Genomic DNA, 21,104 nt, shown 5'->3' on the forward strand with positions numbered 1-21,104 from the left:
TGTGGGCTTAGACGAAGAAAAAAAAACTACACATAACATTTCTATCAATAGGTAATAAAAAATACCGAAAGCTTTGCACCGATTGGCGAGTGCAGATATCGAGAACCGATAGGCTTCGATAGGTTCGGACAAATAACGTCTGGTATCGAAAGGAAATTGTGTTTATTCCAAATAAAACCGATTCAAGCGGAGATGCAGTCGCGCAGCAAGTCCGATATGAAGCCCATACGAAAGGAGATCCTCAATCCGGGAAACGCCTACATAGAGCTAACCCCGGGCACCAGGGTGAGTTACCAAAATCGCTTGGCAGTTTGGCAGGCTTAGTTCCATCTGCGACAGCTGCAGCAGGAGCAGAACAGTGGGAAAATGGGCCAAGGCCACAGTCAGTGGGTGGTGCAACCAACACAGCCTCACGCCTCATAATATTGCCCTATTCCAGGTGAAGTTCCACTTCCAAACGCGGAGGGCCGGCGACAGTCGCATCATCGATGATAGCCGCAAGATGGAGAAGCCCATGGAGCTGGTCCTGGGGAAGAAATTTAAGCTAGAGGTCTGGGAGCTGATTGTGCAGCAGATGTCCCTTAACGAAGTGGCCAAGTTCACGGTGCATAAGTCGGTAAGGGAATGTTATGTACACAGAGCCTGGACAACCTGATACCCACTGACCTAATTATTCACCTGCAGCTCTGCGCTCAATATCCTTTTATATCCAAGACCCTGCGGGACATTGGCAAGAAACCGGAGGAGCGACGTCACTGCTGCGGAATGACATTGCAGAACGAGGGCATTGGGTACACCGACCTGGATGAGCTGCTGCAAAATCCTGCCGAGCTGGAGTTCATCATTGAACTGTTCTCCATTGAGCTGCCCGAGCAGTACGAAAAGGAGCGCTGGCAGATGTCCGACGACGAGAAGATGCTGGCCACCAGTACGCTGCGCGAACGGGGCAACAACTTCTATAAGGCCAGTCGGTTCACAGAAGCGGAGACCTGCTATCGCGAGGCCGTCGGCATTGTGGAGCAGCTGATGCTGAAAGAGAAGCCGCACGACGAGGAGTGGCAGGAGCTGGCGGCCATCAAGACACCGCTGTTGTTGAACTACGCGCAATGTCGGTTGATCGCCGGCGACTTCTACGCTGTGATTGAGCACTGCAACGAGGTGCTCACCCTGGATCCGCGCAATGTCAAGGCACTTTTTCGTCGGGCCAAGGCCCATGCGGGTGCCTGGAATCCAGCACAGGCACGTCGCGACTTCCTCGACGCTTTGGCCTTGGACGCCAGCCTTAAGTCGACCGTGTCTAAGGAGCTCAAGTCCATCGAGGATCAGCAGCAGGCCCGTAACGTCCAGGATCGCATTCACATGCAGAAGCTCTTCTAGAACATAAGTTGCGTCAACGTGCTGCTCATGCTGCTTGTCTATTGGAGCAGCTACCTGCAGCGCTAGCAGTACTTGTCACTACCTTCTTTCCTTTCGCTGGCCGTCAGCTTCGCTCATGGTCTCGTACTGCTCTGCTCGATGGCGAACCTATTCCTCTGCTGCTGGACCCTCAAGAAGCTGCTGCGAGCACTGCAGGGGCTCAGCTGGTGATCTTGCGACCACATAACACAATCAACCACCTCGGTACCATACCACCTCATTTTGTGAGATCTGCATTTCGGGGCACTATACGCCCATACTCATCCTCCGCCTCGATTCATAGTCAACGGTGAAGGCTAAAGGGTCTAAATATAATGTAAATGTACCATCCAGATGCTTGTGTGGAATTGTAATCGTGTGTATATGGAATGCAAAATGTTGTTTGCGTAGCGTTACCAAAAATAGTAATCAAATGTTTCACATTTGTTGTCCATAGTCGTATATGTATGTTTGTATTGTATTGTATATCCCTATATATGCGATATTTACTCGTAGCTAGAATCTACTCTAAATCTAGACAAATTGTGTAAGATGTAATAAATGTGCTTTTGACCGCTGTCTAATTGTTAATTGTAGTTGGAGACTTTATTGTTTGTATATATGCGGCGAGCATACGTAATAATATGCATTTGCATAAGAGAATACACTGTATAAAATAAATATCCGAACCTTTAAATGGACAAATAATGTCGTAAGCAATTTGTTTTCGCCCTTTATATGAGTTTTAAACGATAATACTGTGGTGAGATATCTATTGTGGTTGGCTGACCGAAATATAATTATCGCATTTGCTAAGCTAGACTCACTCCAATGATAAAGAATTTTTTCCTGATTATACGTAACTATTTGCAGTTCGGGAAATAAAATATCAAATTGAGTTTAATATTAGGTTTGATTTACTAATTAAAAATCACGATTAAGCGGCATCGTTAACGAGTAATATACACAATAAATACACGATTATTATGAGCTAGGAAAATCTTTGGAGACCAATAAGTGTGTGGGGATCCTAAAGCCGCCAAAGGCGACTGCTGTTGCCTCCGATGGCGCCCTCGGCCTCGCCGCGCAGCTTGTTGTCGTCGGTGCGCCAGACGAAGGGCTCCAGGCGGTCCTCGTCGTCCAGGAAGTTATTGATCGCCTCCAGACTGGCTATGTTCTCGTGCAGCAGCGAGTTGCATCTGCTCAGCTGATGCGATATGCTCCGAATCTTGGCGAATTGCTCGGCGTACGAGGCGTACGTCTTCTGCATGTCCACGAATCCGGCAAAGAGGGTGGTGATCGAGTTGCTCACCACCTTGGTGCGTTCCACGAGGTGATTCTGTTCGCTGGCCACATAGCTGGCGCACAGATTCAGGTGTGTTTGCATGCGGGTACATATGTTGACCAAATGCTGCGAGTTTAGCCGCTCAAGAATCTCCGCATCTCGTGTATTGGTCGCCGATGTGATGGACTCACGGAGCACGGGCAGAAACTGCGGTATATTGCGCAATCGTGCCAAGTCCATGTCCACATCCTCGCCAGCATCGCTGGCACCGGGACGCACAATCACTATATTATGACTGGAGGCCGTGGACTGCGGTCGCTTCGGTTTCACGGCGCTGGTGAGACCACTCGGATGTGACTTCCTGGCCGCCGCACGGCTGGCGCTGCTCTGCTGCAGGATGTGAGCCGGCTTGCTGCGTATCTTGGGCGAATCGCCGATCGGCCGATCTGTATAGGACACATATGGCAGGTCGGAGCAGACGCTAAGCGGCGGCGAAGGCGGTCTGCTCAGTTCGGAGCCGCCGGGCGAAGCGGCCTCGGCGATGATCTGCTTGCTAGCTATCACAATGCTAGCTGGGCCCACTCCAGTTCCCGGGCCCACCACTGTTCCGCCTACTCCTCCTGTCGTCTGCTGGCGATGACCAACTCCGCGTCGTTTGTTGGCCGCCGCCGTGGCCGCCAGCATCATGGAGCTTCCATCGCCGAGGGATCCAGTGCCCGCTCCTGGTGGCTGGCGTCCGTCGAAGATCTCGTGGCCATCGGCCTCAGCCCGCTGCTGCGAATGCTCGGCGCCCATTTATCGATCCGATTCCTGGCAATTCCGACTCCAAGTACCGCGTACTCCTGTCCCGAAGTATGTGGTTAGCTGGCGCTGTCACTGCTGCTGTCCTGGGCACACCTGCTGCTTCATTTCCAGTGGCCCAAGCCTGCGGATTTACACCTGAAAACAAATCGATGCCAAAGCCTCAAAACGAATCGCAACAAAGTCTCATTAAGGTCCTAAAAATTTCCCAGCTGCCCAGCTGGAATGCGCTAGTGCGTTTTTCGGTATTAAAGTACAGATAACGAGCTATTTCCACTGCACACATGATGTCAGCTTTCAAATAGGGGGGTTTCCATTTTCATTAAAACTAGGCTTTTCTTAAATATAAATATATATCAATATAAAAAAAGTTAAGCTATAATAAAAAAGCTATAAAACTATAAACTATAAACCAATGATATTGAAATTATTAAAATATGTTCAAGTTAAATAGTTTTATATTGAGAGCTTTGAGTAAAGTATTTTAAATACAGAAATATTATTTCTTTAGTTTTAAGATCTAGACATGGAGTTTAAATTTGAAGCTATAGCTTATAACTTTCAATTCCTGTCATTTCCTAGACTTTTAAGGTATCTGTTGATATTTTTAAATATAAATACTATAACTTTTGTTTGTAAGCTCTTCTACTTTCGTTGTCTCTTGTTTTGAGATCGAGCTCCATTGGGGACTGTATAAGTAGGGGGATGTCGTTGAGGTTCAGATAAGACCAGGCGATAAGTGGAAAGCCCTCTCTTCCATTGCTTCCGTATAAGTTCGCCAGTGTTTTAGTGGCCGTCGTCGTTCTGCCGTTTGAGGTGCTAATTCTCAGCATCGGATATAGATTCGGTTTTGGTTTTGGTTTCGATTTCAGCTCGAGCAATATTCAGCAAAGTCAGTTGGCTGACGACCGTGATCGCGATAGCAACACTTTCACCCACCAGAACGGATTGCAATGGTGAGCAGGGAGCGGGGCTTTGTTGGAATAATCTTATCGAGGTGCACCATCGATCCCCACCTAAGTGTTTTTCAAGTCTACGCATATACTATTATTATTACTTTCTGGGCCTGCCATCTCAAATGTTTCCATATTTTAGACCAAACTTTAGCTAATGTTGGTCTAGGTCACGGATGCCAAGAGATGTTTTGTCACTGAGAATGGAATTTTCTTTTATTGCTACGAGATAAGAGCTATAGATAAATTTAATTTTGTGTACCAAGTGCCGAATTCGTTTTTTTCAAAAAATTCCATTACTATTTTTTTTTTATTAGTTTTGAGTTTAGTTATTATTTAGTTTTAAAGCGTTCCCTGCTCCTTTTAATCTTTACTGGATTTTTAATTGTCACCTTAGGCCAAACCACAGCACATTTTGCAGCTGAGCGAGGAGCAGCGGAGCAACTTCGTCGACTCCTTCGACCGGGTGATTAGCGACATCGATGGCGTCCTGTGGACCTTGGAGCACAGCGTGCCGCGTGCCGCCGACGGATACGCCGCTCTCGAGCGGATGGGTAAGCAGCTGACCTTTCTGACCAACAACAGCGTTCGCACGTCGGCGCAGTGCGTCAAACTTTTCGACAAGATAGGGATGCAGGTGCGCCCGGAGCAGATTTGGCATCCGGCCCAGTCCATCGTTAGCTATCTGCAGAACATTAAGTTCGATGGGCTCATCTACATCATCGCCAGCCAGTCGTTCAAGACGGTGTTGCGCGAGGCGGGATTCCAGCTCCTGGACGGGGTGAGTGGTAACTAAGATGGGTGGAAAGTGATGCTGGTTTTCAGTGCATCTGAGCCACTTGCCAAAGATTAGAATCCTTGCATCGTATGGTTTCACATGTAGTTTGAACTTGAACAATCCATTAACCTATCTATATTTGATATACCAACTCTGCCTGTAGCCCAACGAGTTCATCGAGGAGAGCTATGCCAGCCTGGCCGAGCACATCTTTGGCAGGGAGCCGGTGCGCGCCGTCGTCATCGACGTGGACTTCAACCTGACATCCCCTAAGATTCTGCGCGCTCACCTGTACCTGCGCCATCCGGAGTGCATGCTCATCGAAGGCGCCACCGATCGCCTGCTGCCGGTGGCCAAGGGAGTGAGCATCATCGGTCCGGGAGCCTTCGCCTCCATCCTGGTGGAGTCCAGTGGCAAGAAGCCGATTACGTTGGGCAAACCTGGTCGCGAGTTGGGTGATCTGCTTGTCGAGCACTACCAAATCGCTCAGCCCAGTCGAGTGCTCATGATCGGAGATATGTTGGCCCAGGACGTGAGCTTTGGACGCCAGTGCGGCTTCCAAACGCTGCTCGTGCTTAGCGGCGGATGCAGCAGGGAGCAGCTCCTGGCCGAGACGGATCCGCAGCGCATTCCGGACTACTATGCGGACAGCGTCGCCGATGTGGCCCAGATGCTAGGCGAGGCGCCCAAGTCGCGTGTCTAGACGGCGTCCGGCGGAGGAGATCGAAAAACAATATATCCATAGTTATGGGTACCTGGGTAGCTGATATAGTGTCGTATTCCTAACAAGATCACATTCTGTCTGCGAAATTTGAATCGTAGTAAGCAGAGTTGACGAACTTGGGAGTTCCAGGTAAACAAAACCACTGCAACCATTTGGTCGTAAAAGATCCATAGATGTGCAGTGCATATAAACAAATAAATAGAAATATATAGTCTGGCTGAAACAATGCACTATATTTTATTAACTGAAATATACACAATTACTAATTAGCAAGACATTGGAGACAAGCAAACGAACTTTGGGATACCCCGCAATTCACAGAGTTCATATATTAAAGGTTGTGAACAAATAAAAAGTTAGTTTTATTTAGAAATTTCGACAAAACATAGATTTAATGGGATTTATACCAGATTAAATAAAAAAAAAAAACAAAAAAGACATGCAAGTTAATTGAAACTTTTGCACTTATAATAGTAGATAGTGCCTAGATTATAGGGTATCCCCCACTTCCGAAGTCGAGGAACACATTGTGCAGTGAGTAATTGGAGTCACTTTGGGTTTCCGCCTATTACCAACAAACAAACTTGATTAAAAAGCCGCAGATAAGTTTGACAAACACTTGAACACTATCATCACATCGAATGCGCCGAGTCAGAGTTACTCGATGCCGGATTATTGGTTGCTATCTGGCCCAGGCAATCGGCCAGATAGTCGGGCATCTGGGCATGGTCAATCGGCAGTCGCTGGACATCCTCCAGCTTTGTGCCGCCGGTGAGGACGAGGAGTGTCTGGTAGCCACTGGCGCGGGCGAATCCAATGTCGCTGGCCAGACTATCGCCCACGAAGAGCACGCGGCTGGGCGGGATTTCCCGATGGCGTTCCAGCAGAAGCTTGCGCAGATCCTCGCCCGGCTTGCCCAAGGTTATGGGCCGACGGCCAACGGCCTGGGTCACCACATCGATAAAGGCTCCAGGTCCTGTTTTGGATTGGAAACAAAGGGAAAAACTATGACATGGATTTTCCGAAAGACCATGCTTACCTATAATTTCACCCTTGCCAAATGGAATCAAAGCATCGGCAGCTCCGGCGAGGAAGAGGCACTGGGGATTTTGGAGCTGGAAATGGGCACGCATCAACTTGGCCGCCGACAGGTTGAAGTCAACGTCGATGATGACCGCATCCACCGATTCGCCCGAGAAGATGGCCTCGTGCAGATCCTTCAGACTCGTGATGATTCCCGAACCACTCTATTGAAATTCCATCTAGAGATTGGAATGCCTTCACCCAGATCTCTAGTACCTACCTCTTGGGCCAAACGAAATCCGGCATTTACGAGGACTTCCTTGAATGGCGCCGTGGCCAGGCAGTAGATGAGTCCCTCGAAGTTAATGGACCTCAAGTGATCGCAGATGGTTTGGGCAGGATGAACGATTTGATGCTGGTGAGGAAGAGACAATAGTTTATGTAGTTCCCAATCATTGCTGCTCACCTCATGAATCGTTAGATGGCCCTGTTTCTCAAACTTCTCGATGTGCTCCTTCACCGAACTGATGCTGTTGTTGGTCACGAAGGTCACATCCTTGCCAAGATGGGTCAAATGGGCCAATGCCTCGGCGGAACCGGGTATGAAATCCCTCAGTGGATACCAAACCACACCTGGAGGAACAAGACCCACTCATGACCATATATTGTGTAGGTACAAATGAAACAAACTTGCCATCGCAATCGCACAAAACCAAATCGAATGAGTCAAAGAACTCATCGCGTTCCTTTTCAGTCATATTCTTTAGATACTTAACCTACGGAAATAGATATTTTTAAACAATTGAAAGCTTATCCCTTTAGATCTGATAAATTGAAAATCAGGCAGCTGAATCGGCTTATTCAACCAGATAATGATTCTCTTATTCATTATTTCCATTCTACCCTACACACCGAGCTCATTCCGATCGAGTGATAGAAACTACGACACAAATCCGGATTTAGAGAGATTTTAGCACGGTATTCCAATTCCAATTCCAATTTCGATCCAGATTCGGATTCCGATTCCTCGCAGCGCAAAGTTCCAGTCCAGCGATGCGACTCAATCGAAGTGCCAGAGACAGATGTGTAACCAAGTCCAGCGAGACGAGCTCGCCAATCGGGAAGACCCAGCCCGAAGAGAACTGCCTGGTCGTGGAACGAGGAACGATTGCATTACACATTTCAAATTGCATTAGACCGGCAGCAGGCAGCCCAGCGTGTGCAGATTGGGGCGAGGTAAGTGGCACACACTGCGGGCAAATAGTAGATCAAAATATATATATGATATTTTCAAAAATCTTAGTACAAACTAAGAAAATTGAAAATATAGCAGAGATCTATGTAGATCTATAAGTCTGCGTCACTCGCTAAGATCGCACGACCACCGCAGATTTGCATAGTATAGTAGTAATGGTTGCTGCAGGTGCGCTTCGTCACTACGCAGTTTGTGTGCGTGTGTTTTCCCAGTGTAGTTACACCTCAATCGCTCGTAATCCGTGGATTGCTCGACTGGGAACTAGGTGGTGGCAAGGGGCAGTAAGTGGTGTCTCTGTCAATTGAATGTTGTCCAGCCAGGTCGCTGGGTGGCGTTCCAATTGATTTGCTTTCATCGCCTCTCAATTGAGCAATTTGGATGCCACCTTATCCAGTGCATCCGGTTTACTTATCTACGAAAATATACTTGTATTTGCATATGCATCATATACAAACCCATCATATACTACATATGGATAAACACAGGGCGATGATCACCGTTCACATTAATGGAGTTAAACCCATTTGATTTATTTGTTATTTTTCATATTTTCTTTTTTATCCCGGGCACACAACACAATTTGTTTTGTTTCTGGCTTAATCTCTATCGTAATCGTAGCTGTTATGATTAGTTTTAGTTCGTATCGTATAAATATGTTTATCAAAACAACAATTCACTATAGGTGTTACGCACTGGTAAGTAGCATTTAGAGTTCTACAAAATATTGCGAAATGTGCAATGCTCTCGCTTCTCGCTTGGCCAATAATCAACAATAAAAACGATGGATTTGTGGGGGTTTAGGAGCAGGTGGATGAAACGCACATACATATGTCTGAGTTCGCTTCTCGGTTTGTGGGCAACATTGCAAGGTACATTGGATTGTTTCTTAGTGTCTGGATGGATGGGCTGCCAGCTGCTCATTCAGCTCGCACCCACTTGTGGTGTATATAATTCGTGATCGTTTTGCTCATGATCGATCCAACATGGCCACCAGGAGTTGCCCCCTTTCCAAATCATAAATACTCCTCGTTAATGCACTTCGGACGTGTGGTGTGGTTTGGTAGTGTAGTGTGGTGTGGTGTGGTGTATATAATTTAAAAATATTCAAATACATATACCTAGAATTGTAGTATATCTCTGTGTGCTGCTAAAGCGACTTGGCCTTACTGTTGATCCAACCGGGTGATGGATGAGTCGGGTTACACATTGTACAAAATACAATGATCCGTTTGGGAAATCAACTAACAATATAAAATCCTATTCGTGTATGTATATAAAAATGCAATTGCTTGACTCGGGGCTCCGATGCCCCATATTCGTTGAGCATTTCCAATGCAAACACAGTACAAAAATCATCGTAAGTACGAAGCACTGCATCCATGCGATCCCCATAGATCGACAATCCCTAGATATTCGCGTGTCGGTATATACAAAAGTCTAGCTAACTACGTGTTTCTGGGGGTGGGCGGAAACCAAGGAATGATCTGACGAACATGCAGCTTCCATTCGCCGCTTCCTACACGAACGAGGTGGCTTCGTCGCGACTCCGGATCACCGTTTCGTTGTTCCGCTGACGCAGTTCACCTTCCGACTTCTGTTGCCCATTGAGTTCCGTCTGCACCAGTTTCATGGCGTGCTGTTTCTCGTACTCGATAATGTGCTCCCGCAGCAGGAAGTTCTCGCGCTTGATGCGCTTCAGCAGGCGACCAGAGACATCCGGCACGGCCCAGCGCAGGATGCCCTGCAGCATGGTGATAATGTTCTGTGGCGACAGGATCAAGGTTAGCTGGAAATTTTATCTGATTTGCACTGATCATTCTCACCTGGTAGATGACGATGAAGGCCAGCCGACCCGTCAGTATCTTCCAATATATCATGGGGCGTTTATAGGGATGCGGATCTTCCGGCGAGTTTCGGAACTCCGTGTAGCGACACACCGTCTCGTTCACATGCTGACTGCCACCGAGCAGTGGCTGCACCTGAAAGTCCTTGGTGTTGAACACGGCCAGCGTGAAGTTCAGATAGTTGTTCAGCTCGGGATCACCCATGGAGGCGGCATACACTATTTTTGGTATGAGGTTCGTGCTAAATGCGATTATCATTGCCTGCAAAGAGGATAAGGATTTGGATGACGAATTGTAAAGCAATTGGGGCAGACATATCTTCCACAGACTCACACTCGAGGCCACGGCAATCCGCGTGACGACGGTCATGATGCTGTGCCAAACGCCAATGTCGCGCGCTCGCATTCCCACTGGCCGTCGCAGGAAGCGGAGCATCTTGATGGCGTCCAGGCGCACCTCAATCACATTGTTCAGCAGGGCCAGCAGCGGCGCCAATGGAAACGCCAGACTAAACAGTGTGATGAAGCCGAATTGCACAACTGCGCAGGAAAATTTTTAATAAATAATAGGGAACTTTCGAGCTAAGTTAGAGAAATTCGTACCCATTTCGAGGTATTCCACGTAGAGCGAGTTGTTCTCGGCAGGCAGTAGATTGTAGTCCTCGGTGAACTGGTTGTAGGGCACCAGACGCTGGTCCTGGTGGCTCTTGTACCAGCCGTGGCGGTAGCTCAGCTCCTTGAAGGTGCGCATCAAATAGGGGATTAGCATCTCCACGATGGCATTGACCGCCTGCTTGCCAGCCATAATGATTACCAACTGCATGCAGAGCTCCATAAGGCAGCCGCCAGGATTGCACTCCTCCTGGCGAAAGCCCAGCACGCGATTGTACTTCGCCGGATAGCCGACGAATTTGCCCTTGAGGAAGGCGATGTAGAAGAGCGAGGAGTAGTAATTGACGAACTGGAACACATAGTTTTTGATAGTTAGGCTCTCATCGTACTCCGTCTGGGTGCGACAGTACTCGTAGTTGGTTAGCTTCACAGCCAAACTCGAGTAGACCATGTCCAGCAGAGAGATCACTATGAGGTCAATGATGCCCGCCGTCATGGGCAATATCATAACCTTAAAGGTCATGGAATTCTCGCTGCCCAAAATGCTGTGCGATGCTCGCTGAGCCATTCTATAGATGATTATGCCCGCTATGGCAATGACTGATATGCAAATCTGTAAGAGAATAAACATTATAACGCGGCTCCAATGGCACCAGATCCGTCGAGGTATACTCACAAACAAGACCATAATGCTATAGCTGGTGAAGTTTGGCAGGAACTTGAAACTCCAGAAGGGTACATCCGGATCCAAGATGGTCCGCTTGCCAGCCTGGTCCTGCTCATATGCTTTTCCGGCCAGCCTCTTGGTGCGCGATATTCTGGCCAAGTATTGCGGACGCGGGTGCTCCACGTGGTGGGTAAAGCCAGTCAGTCCCCAGCGGTGCACCAGGCCCGCCGAGTAGCGTTTCCAGAACTCCAGGTAAACCACTGCCCAAATGGCCATCGAAAAGGCAAACACCACTGTCATATTGTTGTCTATCAGATAGTTGAACTTGGAGGAGGTACACGTCTCGTTCAGTCGCCAATAGTCGCAGCTGCGGTCGCACTGTGGACACATGATCGTTCCATTGTCGTCGCAAATGTCCCGGCTAATCGGATCGCTATTCCACGTGATGAAGCCGTACAGGAAGCAGAGCACGCCGAATACGCTAATGGGTATTAGCATTTGCGTGTAGAATCCCAGCCAGGCAAAGTAGAGTGCCACCTTTGCTCCAAAGTAGTCTTTGATTTGGTCCAGTGGTTGCAGGCTGCAATAAAGTGGTTGTAATGTTTCTATTAGTTGGTTCCATCAAGTGCTAATCTTATGATATTATAATTTCTTCCGCTTCTATAGCTCCATAGATCTACCAGGAATGCTACATTATATCAAGTTATAAGATCTTCTAACATAACACCTGCTTCAGCGGAATTAGATTGTATGTCTGATCGAGCTTGCTTCTGAGAGATCAGATTTCGCTCCTCGAGCAGGCTTTCCAAGAAATCCAACTATTGTTTAAACAGATTTGCTTACTTCTTCCACTTGGATATGTTGGCCCACTCCTTTAGCAGCCGATCGCGATCGTCTTTCTGCAATAAAATATGTATACCTTATGAGTGGAAAATTTGAATTGAAATGGATCTAGAACCCACATCATGCAAGGTGTAGGCGCAGGTGTACACGCCATCCTGGACGAGCTTCTCGATGCCCAGATTGTCGGCCGTCTCCTCGCCCTCCACGAAACGCTGGCGCTGCAGAATGAAATTGATGATGGAGTAGCGGGTGCTGGCGTCAAGAAAGTTCGGGTGCTCCGTATCGTACAGCTCCAGGTAGTTGCGGGAAAACTCCAGATGGATGCGCGGTTCGCGTTCCGGAAACAGGGCCGTATTCAGTTGGACGGAGCTGAAGAGACTTTTGCACATGCGACTGAAGCAGGTCTTGAACTCGTGCGCCGACTCGGCGAAGATTTGATCCTGGCCGGGAATCGGCTTGAGCGGCACCTTGATCTTGAGTATTTCCGCATAGCGATACAGCACCTCCGCCGGCGCATGGATCTTGATGAAGTGGACGCGCTGCACCTTGTTGTGCTCCAGCTGTAAGCCCTCCCGCTGCAGATTCGCCTCAAAGATCTCGCACTTGCGCCGATGCTCCTCCAGCTGCGTCTCTCCGTTGTACGCCAGCACAAAGTCCACGCTCCGTTTGCCATCGTCGAAGCGTCTGTATGTCTGCAGAGATTCCGAGAGATCCGGAGAGGAGCACGTGATGAACAGCGGAAAGAGAGTAACGGAGATGGAGAGCATTAGTATAAATCAGTGTCACGGTGAGTCACTCGAGAGCTATCTTAAAAATATACATTTGCTTATCAACTAGACGGAAACAAAGCGTGTGGGTGCGTGTTTGCCTACTGGCCATTTCCCCCTGGTCACCCCACCCTATCACCGTGGCGGACTCCTCCCGCCGATCTCCCGAGCGCAATCCGCGCAGGAGGCAGCAGTTCAGCATGATGACAGCCCGGGCACCAAACCAAACCGAACCGAACCGAAACACAACCGTCGTGGTCGAGACACTACACGCAAATATTGGATTTTGGCCGCTCTGCAGGCTCTACTGGATGGCCCAGCTGTTTGCTGCAATCAGTAGCGCTGCTCCAAAGTAACAAAACGCCCGACTTAGATACTAAATAACAGTATACAAAATTCGCATTAAGTGTTCATACCCAATCCCGCAAGCAAACTATAGGAAATAGAGAAATATAAACAAACAAAGGAGAGCGTGAAAGAAGGCGGCAAGAACTTGATCAAGTGCAGAATACATATGTAAATGTGTGTGTATCATTACAGCAGCGGGGCAATCGTATGTGTGACTGGTGTGGGTACAGTGGTAGCTCCTTAACGCGAAATCCTCTTCGATTCTCTACTATGAATATGAAAGTTACGGAGCCTCTATTCATTCTTCTATGTGTTGAATAATCTTTAGACTATCGCTTTGTTTTGCATTTCCAAAGGGAACACTGTGAAATTAGGTATGAATTTGAAAAGAGATATTCTAAGTACTATTGTTAAAAGTTTCCTCGGAGTGCGTAGGAGCAACCACTGCACCACTGACCATCGAAACTCGTGTGTGAAAGCTGGGGAATGAGCGATCCGGCAGATGGGTGAATGTGACTGGCGAATGGCGAATGAGATGACTGACTGACTCCGGCGCATCCGCAACTGCAAGACAAACATGGAGGTGAGATCGATGGACGTGCGAGGGATAAGGACATCGGCGGCAGTGCAAAAGCGTGGCTTTCAACCGGAGCCATGTGCTTAATCGTTGTGGAACGTATTTGGTTTTGAAAGTTGATTTGGAATCGTATGCTACTGTCGTTGTTTACCCTTGATTTCCACTGGGAGTATGTTATTGGCAATTTCTTATCTTTATTAGAAATGTTGCTACTAGTTCTTAACAGACGTCTAGAGACCTCATCGTCACCACCTCCTTGTCCTCCATCTCCGGTCACACCGATCCCGGTGGGCAGGTGGTTTCGTCCGTTTTGCAGGGCAATCATTTGGGCGGCAATAGCGGCATCCGTGTGATCACCACCACCGCCGCCGTTGAGGTGCTCTAGTGCTGTGGACTGGCGGTATCCGGGCTGCCAGGCCAGCGCCGCGTGCTCGGCCGCTGCTCCGCCGCCCAAACGCAACCTTCCTCCTCCGCCTCCTACTCCTCCCTCATCGCCCGCCAGATCGACCGCCGAGTGGTAGATGGTGTTGCGCGACTGCGAGATCGACTTGCGATGTGCCGCCGCAGCAGCCGCCGCCTCCGATTCCGCCAGCGATATAGTGTCGAAGTACAGACTCTCCCGCTCGTCCATTTCAGATTCGGGATAGTCGTAGTCGTGGGTGCGGACTGCAACGAAGTTTGAGATTAGTCGGAAGTACTGGAACTCGCATTACAAGTAGGTGAGATTCAGATGAGATGAGTTGAGTTAAGTTGAGCTGAGAGGTGAGGTGAGGCGGTGGTGCTGATGAGTTAGTTGTTACATTGCCACATTTCAATTACACAAAAAAGTGCACAATTACATTTAATTTATAAGCGTATCTATCAAGAACAGTAACAACAATTTGATTTTGCATTAAATATGGTATGAAATATGATCTCTTGATGTTCTTTTAGTTTAACAAATGATAGCTGATAGTTCTGATTTAGCGATTTAAAAGATCATTCTATAAAATTACTTTGAACTGGTAAAAAAACGAAAGTGTTTGACCCAATCCCCTCTAGAACGAATATCCAATTGGGCATCATGACATAATAGCAACTTCATTAAATTATTAATTACTTAGAAAAGAGCGACATATTTAGCTTGTAGCGTCATCAAAATATGAAGAGCAAATAATATTTTAATGAATAAGACTAAATTTTTCGGAGATCATTCACAAGTGCCAACGAAATAAGTTAAATAAATGCAATAAATAGAGTATTTCCGCAATGTTATTAATTGAGATTAATCGAAATATCAGACCCGCTAATATTAATTACTGATAAGCCCCGAAAATCCCGATAGTGAGTCTGTGGCCATGATAATGGGGATGATGGAATTTGATGGCCTTTCAGGCGTACCCAATTTGGAAGCCAACTTATCGGGCTCCAGCTGTCGCTGATACCGCCGCCGCCTGACTCATTTAAATGCGGTCAATTACATAAGTGGCCCACAAGTGCGTTTCCATGTCCATGGCAGAGTGCGTGTGAGAACTTCGATGAATGAATGGATCGAGGGTTGGCTGGATGGACGGATGGATACACAAATGGTTGGTGTGGCCACTGCTGCAGATGGTGATGATCAGTTTCCGGCGCCGGAAACCCCCAGCCCAGTTCTAATCCCAAACTAAAAACGGACACACAGAACCAAATCAAGCTCGAAACAAGAACTAAACAATGACAACGCTCCAAAGATCAATATTATGCGAACGAAATGAAACAAGTTGGACGATCCGACATATTCATTAAGTGTGTACATAAATAGCAGAACAACCAAACAAATTTGCATGACAACGGGTGCGATGTTGGGAATGGTGGTTTACTCAGTTAACTTATTTACCCGCCGAATACATGATTGGTGGCTGGGGAAGAGCAAGGTGAATGTCTTGGCGGCAGTTTGTTTTGTGGGGGAAGTCGATCGATCGCTGATCCCTCCAGCGGTCTGTTACCAGCGATCCAGCTGATCCTGCTGAGCCTTCTGCTCCTTCTGATCCCTCGTCGCGAGCGACTCCCTCTTGAATCCTGAATCTTTCGGCACTTTCTCGGCGGCTGCGCAGCGGCACCGACTTCCACGCATTACGATACTCGGACTGCCGGCAGTGGAAGAAGAGCAATTGATGCAGGGAATAAGGTCGTGGCTCCACAGGACAAAAAAAAAAAAAAAAAAAAAAAAACGAAAAACTGGAAATTTCTAAGCAACAAATTGAAACCAAAAGCGAAAGCGAAACACTCGGAGAGATTCACCCGCGAATGATGTCAGAGGGAAAAATAAATGTTGAGCCAGTGGGAATGAAATGTGCGTACAACGCGAGTGTTTGGCGATTACTGAAAACAGAGTACGAAAAGAATAATAGAGGCAGAAATATACACAAATTCGGTTCGGGTTTGCCAGCCAGCCAGCCAGGCAGCTAACCAACCAACCTCACAAATCGCCGACCGCCACAATAAACTGATTGCCCAAATAGGCGTGCAGCTAGAAGTGACGTCGCACAGTGGCCGGAAATCGGTGGAAAATGAGTGCCATAAAGTCTATGCACCCCCAAGAATATACAAATATGCCAGACTTCAGAAGCATCCAGAAAAATAGAAGAAATAACTTCTGTTCAATCAATTATTCAGTTAAGGGATCTTGCAGTTCTACATACTTTAGTTTCAGTATTTCAAAAAATGGTCTTGTTTCACATGATATTTATATGAAATATTTAAGAAAATTAAGAATATTATAGCTGCACATTATATGTATATATATCCCACTGTAGTCATATGAACATTAATACAGAAAAAATCTCCATTTGCGTCGAATATTTCACGAGAGAGCAACTTTTTTTTGCTCATCTTAAAAAGTAAATAAATCCGAACAGTCGATTGTGGTTTAGATTCAATTTCTCATGTGTTATGCTACTATTGTGGCATATATACACAGCTTTTAATGCGATGGTGAACATTTTTTTCTAATTTTGTACAATTTTACAACCAGAAAACTGATAATAGGTGATGCTTATTTTAATGCTAATTTATGGTTCTTTAAAAGTTGAGCATTTAGAAAATGGGAACCCACTACATTTGTAATCTAACTACCGCAGTTGGTAAACATTTTTGTGTTTTTCGAAAGAAATACATTTGTTTTAACATATTAGACTGCCATTGACTGCTTATAAAAAAAAGATGACATCGATTCTGATTGATGTCAAGTAGTTGACCCGTCTGGTTTGAATATGCTAACAACGACAGGATTTTTATATAAAATATATAAAAGTCGAGAAACGGGCAATTGTGATATAGATTTATGACTCTTCCTAGAGACAGCTCTTTCAACAAAATTCAACCTGATAATGATTCAAATACTAAGTGCAACCTACATTTGTTTTCGAATGCCAAAATCCAAGGGAGAAGCCAGAAGCATTAACCTTGACGGAGTACAGACAATCCCTGGGTGGCAGACGCATGTTTGACGGGGGAGAACGGGTTAACATGTTGGCGGCAAAGGTAAAGGTCAAGTTGCTCCCGCAGATTGTTGACAAACCAAAGTGCGAACCGAATGCTCGTATAGAATTCTTTCTGTAGGAACGAAACCCGTTTTGGCATGTGTATAATGGAACACCCATAAAATAAAGGTGGGAGGAACTAGTCCAAGACACGCGAATCGGTTGAGAGAACATGGAAGCATGCCGGAGAAAGCTATATTCCCAAAAATTCTGAATACCGTATGACGATGGTGGTGATGATAATGATGATGATGGTGGTGATGGCCTTTCTGATGATGATGCACTACACCTTCGATTCTGTCTATGTGGACATTTCTATTTTTAGCAAACTGCAGTGGGCGAAAATAAACGGAAGGCCTGCCGCCGGTGGACCATTGAATACTATAGCTACGGAATATCGAGATTTTGGTTAGGAACAAGCTGTTAGTATAGCTGGCTATGCCCTGCCAACGTGATAATTCCAAACCCATTTATCTTTGTTGGTCTCACCTGGGTTTGTTGTCGTTGACTTTAGCTGGTGTTCACGGTAGTTAACATACCCACTGGCCCCCCAATTGAATGCCGCCTCCCGCGCACTCCACTCGATTTGCACAGCCGACAAGCAATTATTGTGCTTAAAGAGACCGCCAGCGAGGCTTGTTTTTAATAAATTTACTTAAACGCCACAACCGAACCGTCCGAGGCCAGTGTTGCCAGATGCATTACATTATCCAATCAGCTGTTGATTGGGTTATTCGTTTTGCGTTTACTAACACCAAATTATCTATCGATAGGTGTATGTTTATGGTGAACGATGGTAGTGACTTGACATTGCAGCTGGTCCATCCCTAGTAGTATTTTGAGATATTTGTTGAAACTAAAACGTCCGTAAAAAACATATATCTCCGTTAAATAGTGCATTAAATCGAGGGTGGCTGGAGCTTCCCGGAGGATAGCGAGGCGCCATGGTGTACATCGACCATAGTGAGTGCAATTGACTTGGGTACACCCTTGAATTTCCCTCACATTTCGCATTGGCCTAATTCCACAGATGGGCGCGTGTGGGAGAAGCGTCCGTGGGACTGGCGACGGATTGTGGAGCTATTTGTCGGGATATGGTTTGCCATTAAGCAGCTGTGAGTCTACCACTAGACTGAACGTCGTGCAAAAAAACTAATGCTGTATGATTCCCCCACAGATTCCTCACATTCCTCGCTCCCTTTACGGGCACCGATAGCCAGGCCAACCCTCGTCGCGGAAATGGATGGGGAGGCGGTGGAGGATGGGGCGGCGGCGGTGGAGGAGGTGGCGGCGGTGGAGGAGGAAGACCTGGATCAGGATCAGGAGGACTAAGACCAAACCGCCGGATCGGCCGCATTCAGCCGACTATGAGCTGTAATATGCCCGCTGGAGGCGGATGAGGATAGTAGCGACATCCGGTTCCCAAGACTCTTGGGAGGATGTCGCGCCGACAGAAGGCTGGTCATGTCTAGCAGCACCCTAAATGGCCCAGATATCACGGTTTATCCCGCCCACGTGGCACTTATGACGCAGTTGTCTTAAACTCGGACTCGAGCGGGCAATTGCTGAATACGATTGATCACTGATTCCTTGGCCGCTGCTTCGTGGCCGTCGTCGGTTCCATTTATCAACTATTAGCTCCAATATATGGCTACAGGTTTTTTTCTATCGGTCTGCGGGTTTACATTCGTTAATTTACAATTGCAAGTTCGAAGTCACAGTACCCAAATAGGATAGTTATTCTGGTAAAATACATAAATAAATACCAACCATAACTTTTGCAAAAGCTTTGTTTTAATGAATTCATAAAAAACTGTATTTTAAATTCCAAAAGAATTTATATTAACATATGAGACTATCGAATGACATCAGCGTAGGCTATGCGATATTTGTTTCATCAGCTGCTTTGCTTGTCCATCTCTAAACACCACGTCAATTTGTTTTCTACACAAACAGATCAAAATATTCAGGTTTGGCCCAGATTTGGAAATATTTCAAGGAAACGAAAGATATTGAACGCTATATTGCGTTTAGCTTTAAAATGGCGTACGTCGATCAATGTGAGTGCTAGTGAATGAGCATATGATCTCCAGAATGCTAAGCCCTTTGTTTTGCAGATGGTCGTCTGTGGGAGAAACGTCCTTGGGACTTGAAACGAGTTTTGGACATATTCGTGGGTATATGGTTCGCCGTCAAACAGTTGTGAGTGCTCAATGGGTGTTCCGAGTCTAGGATTCCTTAACCCATATCCCTCCTTTCAGGTTTGCATCGTTCCTGTCTCCATTCACTGGAAATGATAGCAACGGAGATAACTTCCGTCGAGGAAATGGATGGGGAAGTAGCAGCTGGGGTGGAGGGGGCGGTGGTGGCGGCGGTGGCGGTGGTGGCGGAGGTGGTGGCGGTGGCGGTGGCGGCGGCGGTGGATATCGCGGAGGCGGATTAAGGCCTAACAAACGAATTGGGCGCATTCCGCCCCCCTCCCAATCCTGCAGTGCCGGAGGATGCTGCGGCTAAGCCAATAGTTCATGCATTTTGGTCCCCGGAGCTGCTTAGCCAAAATGCTCCAATAATTAATCCAACTCACCTCTGTGATGCGGCAATTGAAGTAGATAGGTTTTTGTTTTACGTTTATATTAAAGCTATGTTTTAGTCATAATGATTTTGATTAATTGGGAAAATTCAAAATATGCAATCATATATGTATGTACATTTTCATAAAAATATACTTTTTTAATTCCCTAACTTACAATGAATCGTACTTTTACATTCTTTTGACTTATTTGGGTCATTATTTTCAATGTTTTTATCAAAATACCGATTATTTTTTTCACAAAAAATCTGGACACTTATTTTTGGCAAAAAACTCAATTTTCAATTTGCCTTTTTTGGCGATAACTTGACTAAAAATGGTCACACAGCAAAAAGGATTACCATTTTATACTCCTTATAACCAATACTAACCACCCCTTTCACTTTTAAACGGATTTTGTAAAATTAATTTTTGGCCAAATTTTCGCATTTTTTGTAAGGGGTAACATCGTTAAAATTTGAAAAAAATCGCGAAAAAATTGAATTCTTATTTTTGGACACAGTTCACTTAGAAATTAAATTACGAGCTCAACGAGGTATGACATTTCATATTCAGGCAATTATTTTTAAAGTTGTGGCAAAAAAACGGATTATTTTATCACCGAAATTCGGAAAAACGGTTTTTGACAAAAACTTAATATTTACAAACGGAATTTTCGTCATAACTTCGCTAAAACTTGCTATAAAGATGAAAGAATAACTGTTTTGAGCAGCTAATTACCAAGGCTAACGATCCATGTCATTTTTTGAAGGATTTAGGGAAATTAATTTTTAGCTCAATTTTCGCTTTTTTTGTAAGGGGTAACATCATCAAAATTTGCGAAAAATGGCGAAAAAATAAAATTTCAATGTTTGAATACAGTTCGATTGGAAATTTAATTACGAGCTCAACGAGGTATGACATTCTATATTCAGAATATACAATGTCATTTATTTGTGTTTTTCACTTATACATATTGTACTTATACATATTGTAATTTATATATGCCGAGATATATGTAGCTATATCTACTTTGAATGTAAAATAAGCATTTATTTTAACCGGCTCTAAAAAAGTTTTTATCTTCTTTTCATGGCTTCTTTCCCCAAAAAACAAATTCTAATATTCCATACGCCCAGTTAAATTTTTTTGACCGCTTCC

General features: G+C 46.0%; 7 protein-coding genes across 11 annotated transcripts; 4 read left to right on the plus strand and 3 right to left on the minus strand.

The window, feature by feature from the left end:
• Nucleotides 1–101: 101 nt before the first annotated feature.
• On the plus strand, nt 102–2,111 carry LOC6725727 (AH receptor-interacting protein). Its single transcript, XM_002106692.4, has 3 exons — nt 102–285; nt 440–616; nt 685–2,111. The coding sequence occupies exons 1-3, from the start codon at nt 193–195 to the stop codon at nt 1,375–1,377; spliced, it is 963 nt and encodes a 320-aa protein (XP_002106728.3). The 5' UTR covers nt 102–192; the 3' UTR covers nt 1,378–2,111.
• Nucleotides 2,112–2,289: 178 nt separating this feature from the next.
• LOC6725729 (BLOC-1-related complex subunit 5) lies at nt 2,290–3,716 on the minus strand. The gene has a single exon (XM_039297898.2). The coding sequence runs from the start codon at nt 3,473–3,475 to the stop codon at nt 2,426–2,428; it is 1,050 nt and encodes a 349-aa protein (XP_039153832.1). The 5' UTR covers nt 3,476–3,716; the 3' UTR covers nt 2,290–2,425.
• A 528-nt stretch (nt 3,717–4,244) lies between these two features.
• Nucleotides 4,245–6,313, plus strand: LOC6725730 (chronophin). The gene is made up of 3 exons (XM_016173786.3): nt 4,245–4,437; nt 4,832–5,215; nt 5,376–6,313. Exons 1-3 carry the CDS (start codon nt 4,435–4,437, stop codon nt 5,913–5,915), a joined length of 927 nt encoding a protein of 308 aa, XP_016039005.1. The 5' UTR covers nt 4,245–4,434; the 3' UTR covers nt 5,916–6,313.
• LOC6725731 (4-nitrophenylphosphatase) lies at nt 6,146–8,088 on the minus strand. Its single transcript, XM_016172709.3, has 6 exons — nt 7,872–8,088; nt 7,654–7,735; nt 7,426–7,592; nt 7,240–7,374; nt 6,976–7,183; nt 6,146–6,912 (listed from the first exon to the last, which is right to left on the minus strand). Exons 1-6 carry the CDS (start codon nt 7,878–7,880, stop codon nt 6,569–6,571), a joined length of 945 nt encoding a protein of 314 aa, XP_016039006.1. The 5' UTR covers nt 7,881–8,088; the 3' UTR covers nt 6,146–6,568.
• Nucleotides 8,089–8,707: 619 nt separating this feature from the next.
• LOC6725732 (anoctamin-6) lies at nt 8,708–18,107 on the minus strand. 5 transcript variants are annotated; one of them, XM_039296342.2, is made up of 10 exons: nt 17,864–18,107; nt 15,730–15,979; nt 14,110–14,537; nt 12,299–12,871; nt 12,180–12,235; nt 11,346–11,916; nt 10,661–11,282; nt 10,392–10,597; nt 10,038–10,319; nt 8,708–9,976 (listed from the first exon to the last, which is right to left on the minus strand). In XM_039296342.2, the coding sequence occupies exons 2-10, from the start codon at nt 15,740–15,742 to the stop codon at nt 9,731–9,733; spliced, it is 2,997 nt and encodes a 998-aa protein (XP_039152276.1). In that variant the 5' UTR covers nt 15,743–15,979; nt 17,864–18,107; the 3' UTR covers nt 8,708–9,730. The 5 variants fall into 5 exon arrangements, with proteins under 5 accessions (XP_039152276.1, XP_016039008.1, XP_016039009.1 ...); XM_016172703.3 differs by having other exon boundaries at nt 14,023–14,537; XM_016172704.3 differs by lacking the exon at nt 15,730–15,979 and having other exon boundaries at nt 14,023–14,537.
• A 51-nt stretch (nt 18,108–18,158) lies between these two features.
• On the plus strand, nt 18,159–19,160 carry LOC6725734 (glycine-rich selenoprotein). The gene is made up of 3 exons (XM_002106699.4): nt 18,159–18,337; nt 18,405–18,489; nt 18,552–19,160. The coding sequence occupies exons 1-3, from the start codon at nt 18,319–18,321 to the stop codon at nt 18,772–18,774; spliced, it is 327 nt and encodes a 108-aa protein (XP_002106735.2). The 5' UTR covers nt 18,159–18,318; the 3' UTR covers nt 18,775–19,160.
• A 114-nt stretch (nt 19,161–19,274) lies between these two features.
• Nucleotides 19,275–20,132, plus strand: LOC6725735 (glycine-rich selenoprotein). Its single transcript, XM_002106700.4, has 3 exons — nt 19,275–19,434; nt 19,492–19,576; nt 19,636–20,132. Exons 1-3 carry the CDS (start codon nt 19,416–19,418, stop codon nt 19,886–19,888), a joined length of 357 nt encoding a protein of 118 aa, XP_002106736.1. The 5' UTR covers nt 19,275–19,415; the 3' UTR covers nt 19,889–20,132.
• The last annotated feature ends 972 nt before the right edge of the window (nt 20,133–21,104 follow it).

Source organism: Drosophila simulans, chromosome X, assembly GCF_016746395.2.
Source record: "Drosophila simulans strain w501 chromosome X, Prin_Dsim_3.1, whole genome shotgun sequence".
NCBI lineage: Eukaryota > Metazoa > Arthropoda > Insecta > Diptera > Drosophilidae > Drosophila > Drosophila simulans.